The sequence below is a fragment of the Apium graveolens genome, chromosome 11, assembly GCF_009905375.1.
Source record: "Apium graveolens cultivar Ventura chromosome 11, ASM990537v1, whole genome shotgun sequence".
Taxonomy (NCBI): Eukaryota; Viridiplantae; Streptophyta; class Magnoliopsida; order Apiales; family Apiaceae; genus Apium; species Apium graveolens.
The window spans coordinates 148,156,472-148,165,464 of NC_133657.1; the positions used below are offsets into that span (position 1 = coordinate 148,156,472).

The 8,993-nt window shown below is 34.9% G+C and overlaps 1 protein-coding gene and 1 pseudogene across 1 annotated transcript; both read right to left on the minus strand.

The window, feature by feature from the left end:
* Positions 1-3,112: 3,112 nt before the first annotated feature.
* LOC141699186 (U1 spliceosomal RNA) lies at positions 3,113-3,264 on the minus strand (annotated as a pseudogene).
* A 1,270-nt stretch (positions 3,265-4,534) lies between these two features.
* Positions 4,535-8,323, minus strand: LOC141697778 (uncharacterized). The gene is made up of 3 exons (XM_074502321.1): positions 7,156-8,323; positions 6,680-6,850; positions 4,535-4,941 (listed from the first exon to the last, which is right to left on the minus strand). The coding sequence occupies exons 1-2, from the start codon at positions 8,314-8,316 to the stop codon at positions 6,692-6,694; spliced, it is 1,320 nt and encodes a 439-aa protein (XP_074358422.1). The 5' UTR covers positions 8,317-8,323; the 3' UTR covers positions 4,535-4,941; positions 6,680-6,691.
* Between the last annotated feature and the right edge of the window lie 670 nt (positions 8,324-8,993).

The following is an 8,993-nucleotide window of genomic DNA, read 5'->3' on the forward strand; positions in this document are numbered from 1 at the left end:
CCAAACAGAACTCATTGGGATGCTCTTGATAGAGTACTTAGATATCTAAAAGGCACAATGTACCTTAGTTTACACTACAGGAGATTTCCTGGTGTGCTTGAAGGGTACAGTGATGCAAGTTGGATAGCTAAGAAGTCTGGTTCCAATGGAGTGACTGGATACGTGTTCACCTTGGCTGGTGGAGCAATATCCTGGAAGTCAAGCAGACAGACTATTGTTACTCGGTCTACTTTTGAGGTTGAGTTGTGTGCACTTGATGCCACAGGGACGGAGGCTGAATGGTTACACGGACTTATGTCTGCAATACCTGTAGTAAGCAGACCGCTTCCTGCTATTGCTATTCACTGTGATAGTCGAACAACTATCAACAAGATTAGCAGTAAAAAGCATAATGCTAAAACTAAGAGACACATCCAAGTTAGACTCAAGTCTATAAGGGGTTTAGTGACTGATAGGATCATAGCTATAGAGTTCATAGGAACTCAGAATAATATAGCTGATCCTCTTACTAAAGGACTGGAACCTGCAGTGGTCCTTAAGTCAAGGTTGGGGATGGGATTGTCAACCCATCATAATTCATCAACAGTGGGAACCCAATACACATGAGAGGAGATCCCTTGAAGTGTATTCAATGGGTAATAACAAGCTGTAAGGATGAGTTGGTAGTACCTTTTCTACATAGATGATACTATAGTATCTGAATCTATCCCCTGTAAACCTAGAAGGTACTGACACTTCCAGAAAAGCAAGAGTGTTAAAACTCTGAATGGGATCAAGTCATTTGACGAGATAGAGGCAGTATATCTCAGGAGATGCCCAGCTAAGCGAATGTAATTGTGTGGTCGCAATTAGAGGATAGGGTTAATCCTTGAAGCATTCGACGAACAGGATCGAGACATGACCATTAATGTCTCAAAGTCGTAGATTGGCACCATAACCTTTGACTTGTCGTCGTCTATGGAATATGGTTATACTAAACGGATTAAGATTCAAGGTGAAACATTCCATCTGAGTCCGATAGCCATTGAAGTAGAGGAATTAGGAGGGTTCAAACCCGGAAGGGTACCGACTCTGAAAAACAAGTCATGATGGGAAATTGATCACATTTCTGTACGGATTTGTGGGGGATTGTTAGAAAATTAGGATTTTAGAGCTTAATTTAATTATGTTCTTGATGTTAATCCTAAAATCTAATGATTGGAAATTGTTCAATGATATTTGAACTTAAATTTTCATGTATGGTTTTAAGAATTTTCTTAATGAAATCCATATGAAATGAGAGATGAAAGTAGCTTGGAAAAGCTTGGAAAATTTGAGAATGTTTGTCCCACATTGAAATAAATAAAGGGGGTTGTGTGCTTTATATGGTATTACCCACATGAGTAGTATACAACTACTAAGGTGTGTGATGGTCCATTGTGTTGTTGTGTGCTTCACGCGCGCACCGCACCGGGTCGAAGGGCGATTTGGGCGAATGTCTCGGCGTCTCGCGTACGCGAGGCGACCTGGGCGAGGATTTTATTTATTTGAGAATTATTTTAATTCGAATTTATTTATCGGTGATTGGATTATTGGGCTGGGTTCTGAAATAGGCTAAGTAGACTAAATATATTGAACCTGCAAATAATCTGATCTGTAACAAGTTCTGATATAAGAATCAGAACTTAACAAGTTCTGATATCAGAACTTAAGTACTGATGAGTCGAATCAGAACTTAAGTACTGATGAGTCGAATCAGAACTTAACTTAAGTTCTGATAATAATGTGGGTGTTAATGTGAAAAGCTGTTACAAATAATTTAAATTCAAAAGCTGTTCAGTTTTGATTTTTTCATTTATGAATTCAAAATCTGATCAGTTTTGATTTTTTCATTAATGGAGCAGTTTAATTCAGACATTAAGTGTGTGGACAGTTTCATTTTTCCTCTCCTATAAATAGAGGCTAAACTAAATGAATACATGACACTACATTCTCATCTCTTCTCTTCAACCTCTCTGCATTTCTCTCCCATAAGTCCTGAAGTGCTGATTTTTTCCGGCGACTGAGGTGCTGGTCGAAGTGGAGGTTTTGTTGCTGCTGTTAACATAAACTCCGAGCTGTTTTATCCTGGTGGAGATATTGCGCATATCCCAAACGCAGCAGGTAGGGGGCAATAATCTCTTCAAAAGTAGCCAGGACTTCGAGCAAGGCCTGGTGACTCAGCTGTAATCATTTTCTTGGCGTTTTGTATCTGTAAACCTTTATTTCAGTCACTGTTGAAAGCTATGGTTTCGGGTACATCTTTCTTTCTCTCTACGTTATTTCAGTTACTGATTTTGTTTACCTGCATGTTTTGTTTTGTTAACTGTGGTCTTGGCCTAAACTTGTTAAATTTTTTATACACTTGCCTCTGTGTTGCTTTACTTGTTAGTGAGTTTTACAACATTGACTACTAATAAATTGATTCGGTAGAAATTAGCAGGTAACAAATATGCAAAATAAAGAAATAAGACACGTGTCTTGTTTTGTTATGTTATATTGACAATTACCTAGGATAAAAACCCTACATGTCAAATTGCAATTTAATTACAAAGTATTTGTTATTAAAAATTTTCGATATTTCTTTTGTTTGATAACAAAATACAACAATATCTTATCAGAACATATGAAATACAATACATATTACCAAATTATTTAACTCCACAAAGGCATTTAAGGGTCTACTACCTGTTGCTACAAAAGAAGTTTACTAATGTTAGTGTGGGCGTTCAAATGTAGTGTCAGGTTAACAATTTGGAGAGGCACCCTGTGGCTTCTTCGTCCGGGTTCAGCTGCCGCTGGTCAATTTTTGCGTAGGAACATTGCAATCACCCATTGTCTTTACACCAAAGATAATAACTGAAACACAAGAAGGTTCATAGTTTATGTTTCTGCATTAACAACGGACATATCTAATAATTGTTGGCAAATTACTTAAATACAAATGCAATCAAATACGTTAAAACTTGATTTAACTGCAAATTTATATATGAAGTCCGTTCATAGTTACCAATGAATTTAAAATACAATTAAATAACTTAAAATACAAATGTAATCAATAAGTTTAAACTTAAAATTTTTTAACTTGACTTGGCGTGATCTACGTGAACACAATACCACCCAACACAAATTAGACTCCACCACTTGGGTAAATCTTAGGATAGCACCCCTCTTAAGTGCAATGAAGGTCACTATCCTAGGCCATCAACCTTGTTGATCATTCATTGACCCCATCTAGGTAAGTATGTTTTAGGGTTGGCGAGATGGCTCTATTTATTCATATTCGATATGCTATTTATTAATTTCATCTCGATGTGGGACAAATTACTAACAAGTCACCTTGCCTTGCAGATAATATGTTTATAACAGTAGCCATTTACTCCTTAACTGACTTTATTCAGTTACAAGTGTAGAAGTCATATTTATCAATGTATAGCTTGCGGTTGAATGTTAGTATGATGTCAGATGTAAGGGCACTATATCAGAATTGTTGTGTGTGCGCTTTTGAGTTAAACATAACTGCTTTTTGAAGCTTTAACTTCGGGCAATTACCCAAAATGTGCTAGGCTCTCTTTTATGCTCTCTGTAATGTCAGTGCGTATGAATGAAGTGGCCCGTGATGTATACATGGTTCTGTAAAACATTAATCATTAGGAATTTTTGGAATGATGTTGATTTTCTTTTGACGAGTTTGAAAGAACAGAAGATGTGCAGAGCTCAATAAGTAACATGGTTCTGAGCCCTTAACCTCACAGTAAGATTGATGGATGCCTAAGATGTCAGAAGTAGTTATATACAAACTTAATTTCGATAATGCAATACAATTAGATAGTACAAAGACATAAAATCAATTGATCTAGCAGTGATAGAAGTCGAATCTCGAAGCTAGCTGAAAAGGACCGGCAAATACTATACTTATTTTTCAAATAAGCAAGTGTGGTGCCGGAACCTAAACAACCAAATGCTAACACAAGGGAACAACAATCAACTTTTGTGAAGTATGTTTTTGAAAAACATCGTCGCTCATTTCAAATTTGTAAAAGCAGGTATGTTTCTGAAAAACATCGTCGCTCATTTCAAATTTGTAAAAGCCATTTCCCAGTTGAGCCATACTTTCAGACGCAACTTGTTTAATGCAAGACTGTGTCAGGTTCCTGCTTGATTACCACTTAATCTTTGGTTTACTTGATCCTAATCATAATCAATCAATCTGATTTTAAGGATAAGCTCCTACTTTGGCTACACGTGCTAACGCGTTCCATCGTCCTAATTACATATATATCAGTTTAAAGGGATCTAATTAGTAGCTTAGCTTATGCATCTTACTATTAACCAACAGCTATAAGTTAATCAGACTTATAATAAATTTATAAAATTTACATAAACATGCATAAACAAGATCTCAACGAGAATCATAATCTTTCACAAATAAATTAACTTCTTCAAGTTCCTGTAATGAATTTAGACTCTCATGGAGACTGAGATAACACATGAACATGCAAAATACCAAAAACAATAACAGAAAAATAAATCTCGACTTAATACTGATATTCAATTCCTTACATCCAAAACTCGACATGAGTTGTGAGGTATATATTACGAACCCTATTGCAAGTTTATATTGGTACTACAAGCCCGCAATCAGAAGCCCAATTGAAATAGAATTGGAAAAATAAAAATGACAAAAAATGGTTTCACTTTGATACTGTAAAAGATATCAATCACTTTGGTGGATGTCACGAGTGTATTGAGCGCATGCAACAAGCCTTTCAAACCCTAGGAAGCCCTAGTTGGGACGAGTTGTGTCTCGTGAGGGTTTGTAGTAGATATACCCACAAAATAGCGTCCTTTGTCTTTTCTCCGATTCTCTCTATTCTTGAGCTCTAAATAAAAATGTGATCCTTCGAGAAAATCAACACTAACCTGAAAGTACAACTCAAAAACACATTTAAATGATACTTGATAAGTGGCACATAATATCGCTTATCAAATGAACCGAATACATAATAATTGTATGCAAGAAGAATTTAGATAAGTGCTTTGAACTTAATCTAAACATTATTTAGAATGTAACAGTTATATGCAAGAATGGTGGATAAACCATGCACCAAACTGGTTCCAAATTGCTCAAAGCTTATGGTTTCATGTCACTGTTAGTCTAGTATCATTAATTATCGCCTAGAATACAATGTATAACATGACAATTTCCACTCCTATAAAATGTTTTACTTCCTGAAAATGAGTGAATATTTTACACATATATCTTTCCCATTAGAAGGTGCTTTAGTATATATAGCCCAAAAGGGAGGTTAGAGTTAGGTGGATGCATCCTGGTCGGAGATAGGGGAGATGGAGGGGGAAGCACATTGCATCTTTCAGGAGAATAACATGATGAGATTTGCTATAGGAGATGAATCCTCATGCTATTACTTTTATTGGGATAGTTCGTGATGTGATTTCATAAACAGTGGTGCTTCACTCCCTTGATCATGTGGCCGTGAGACGTATTAAAAGATTGCGTGGTAGTCTTATACTTCTTTCCAGTATTCTCTTTGTTATATATCCATAGTTGGTGTTATTCGGTTAAGCTAGGAGACAGAGGCCGCTACTCCTTCAGAAACCGGGAATGCACTGTTATGAGTCGTTGAGGTATTGTTATGCCTTGTTGGCTATAATAATTATATTATTTATACTATTACTATGATATTAGAAGGATATATCTTTGGAACTTAATATCTAACACTCATATACCATTTAAAAGAAGCTACAATATCAAAAAGAGATGCATCAAGGTGGAGAGGTTTTTTTTGGGTGTCAAATAAAAATATCCAACAAACATATTTCTGGAGTCCAGACACAGAGCGTTCCCCATCACTTCCGTGATGCATGCACAACAGATGTACATCTCATTCAAAAAGGTACGGACAACATAACTCCTAGTTGGCTCTTCAGAACAATATCTCATAAGAACTTCTTAGAACCTATAATTTTCTACAATTTAAGATTTTCCATAAGGAATTGGATATCTACTGTTGAACCCAACATTCTAATAACACCACCTATAACATGTATGCAACTAATTATGTCAGTGATCGGTGACCAAAATGGTTGACACATGCAGGCTGAAAGATTTTATGGCATTATTAAAAGACTGACCTAGAATTTTTTTATAAAAGTACGCTAAGAAATTTATGATTAATCCCCTCTCAAAAGACTGACCTAGAATTTTTTATATAAAAGTACGCCCTCAATGACCTTGCTAATGAATTACTTCCAATGATCATCTCTATAATCTTCAACCAAATGTCTAATTGTATAATATGGATAACATCTTTTAAAAGAAACCAATTGATTGTCACCTACTTTTATGAAGCGGCCAAACTGTCATTAACAAAACATACAATTAATGTAATAAGAAAACATCTTGATCCTATGTAAATTAATTAGATCCTTGTACAAGCTTTGTAAACTGAAGTGAAGAACCGATGCGGCTTGCAGAGAACTTTTTCTCCAAATTTTAATATTTGCAATACAACAACATGGCCTTCTTCTGAAATTTATGAATCAGGTACCACAACAAAAAATTTCGCAACCCCTCGTGACAAGAAAAACAATATATTAACAGAATATATTCTGATTTTAATTGGTGCTGTATGCATACCTGTTATAATGTTTAGACAATGGTGGCTCTCGGATTACCACCAAGTAGATACTTTCTAAGGGTAGTTGACATACTAGATTCTTTATATCCTTGTGGTAACTTCACATACTTCAAGTCGTGAAATGGAGAAGAGACGTAATATTTGCCCAAGTCAAAAAGTGTAGAAAGTGCCTAGAAACAATATAACAAAAAATATTGGTATAGAGCGTATTTGAAAGAATTCGAAATTTAAAACTAAATTTCAGCATGATATAAATAAAGATAACTGGTCAGTTGCGCATCAGTTCTTGCAAGAATTTTTTTTTGCTGGAAGCCACATCACTTGGGAAGCCAACGAGAAATGATATATAACTACTGACATAATAGAATATACAAATAAAACCAATTGTACAACAAATAATGGTGTTAACATCATATTTTGCTTAGGAAACAAGAAATATTAATCATATTATCAGAAAAGATAAATATACAGTTACCTCAATGGTGAAGGAGTCAAGAGTAAGGTTCTTCGAACGACCCAGTCCAGCAAACATAATTAGCATGCGATGGTAGTAGTTTAACTTGCTATACATCGGCGCATTCATGAACCCATTTGTATCCAATAATTTCACATTAACATTCTCCAACTCCTCAACATTCAATGTGACCGGTAATATACCAACACAATAAAGACTATGAAGTTTCGGCGTCATAACCACAATCTTACAGTCAAAAGAAATGCGGGTGCTCATGATGGTAATGATTCTAAGGTTCACCAATTGAGGACAAGATATAAAGCAATCCTTCATAACCGTATCTGTTAAATTTAATGTAAGATCCCTTAGATTCACAAATGCAGAGAAAAAGTCAGTCGTACTCTCTGGAAATAGTACATTATTCAGTTCAATACTTAATAATGCCGGTGTATCCCAAACTGTCTCCGGCAATTTGCACCTTCTCATAATAAGAGTTGTTAGATTTGGCAAACTGAAAGACGACAATGATTCTGGAAGCTCAACGCGATCAAGACACAGAGTTGTCAAAACAGGCAAGTTTAACAAGCTTGATTTGGATAACTCGTAATTTGACATATGAGGCGGGCATATCAAATAAAGAGTTGTCAACTTAGGTAAATCCCATAAGCAATCAAATTCTAGCGATTCGGTGAAATCAAGAGGCACACATAATTCAAGTTTTTCAATGGAATTCGAATTAAACGTGGACAATTGAAAAGGACTATAACGATGAACATATAAATCAATGTGTAGTTGTTGAATATTGTGCTCGTTTAGGCAGTTAATTAATTTTTTAATGAAAGTCGGAGGAAAGGGATAAACAGCAAAGATGTTGAAAGAGAAGATACGGGTTTGATGGCTTCGTTTGAGGAATAAATTGTCCATAAACATGATAATTGAATGATGTGTATATGGGAAAAGCTGGTCAGAATAATCTAAAGTGAGAAAAGGAAGAGTAGACCAGATATGCTTCCATCGTCTCGAGAGAACGCTTGTTTGGACTGCCTGGCGAGCACCTAGAAACGATTGAATCCGATGAATTACTTCGTCGGGCAAGCTGCTAAGCCTGTCTTCTTCTTCCTCATCCCGCCTTTCGATTCTCCTCTTCTTCATTTTTGGGAGGTATATCCGGCGAGGGTTCATACGCTTATTCATATACCACCTACTACCTGCGGTTTTTATTAATTTTTTTATATTATTTAAAATATTAATAAATTTCATTTTTTCATCATTATTTTATTAGTATATTTATAAATAATAATATTAATATTTTTTTTTGGTGAAATTTGAAACTGAATCTTGGATAATATATACATTATAATATAAATATTTGATGTTGGTGGGGTTCAAACCCGGAAGTTTTAGTAGTGTATAAATAATAATATAAATATTTGTTGTTGGCGAGTTTCGAACTTGGAAACTTGAGTAGTGTATATTCTTTCAATATTTGAATCTAACGGTCCGGATCACTTGATTAAAAAGATTTGACAGTCATAAATGAAGATAATTAAATTAACAAAAAAAGACATACAACATTATACCTTATTCCGATTATTATAGTATAGTATAGTATAGATGCAACAGCTTGCCCAAGGAGGGCCATTCCATATACATTTTAGACCGCGCTGTACTTTAAAAATCATAAATACTACATCAAAATTCTTTTATATATTTTTGTTTTCTAATTAAGATATACTGATAATTATATTTGTGAAATGCACCAAATACTTTCAGTATTTGTTATCTGATTATTTTTATTTGTGGTATTTTGTTTTTCGTTTATAATAGTTTTTATGTGTTAAATTTAAAATATGTTAGAA

What these genes read in the sequence shown, in the direction of transcription:
- LOC141697778 (XM_074502321.1), bottom strand. Translation starts at nt 8,316, where the DNA reads ATGAACCCTCGCCGGATATACCTCCCAAAAATGAAGAAGAGGAGAATC. An exon ending in TTGACTCCTTCACCATTGAG is followed by an intron (nt 6,851 to 7,155) that starts GTAACTGTATAT and finishes TATTGTTTCTAG; the next exon opens with GCACTTTCTACACTTTTTGA.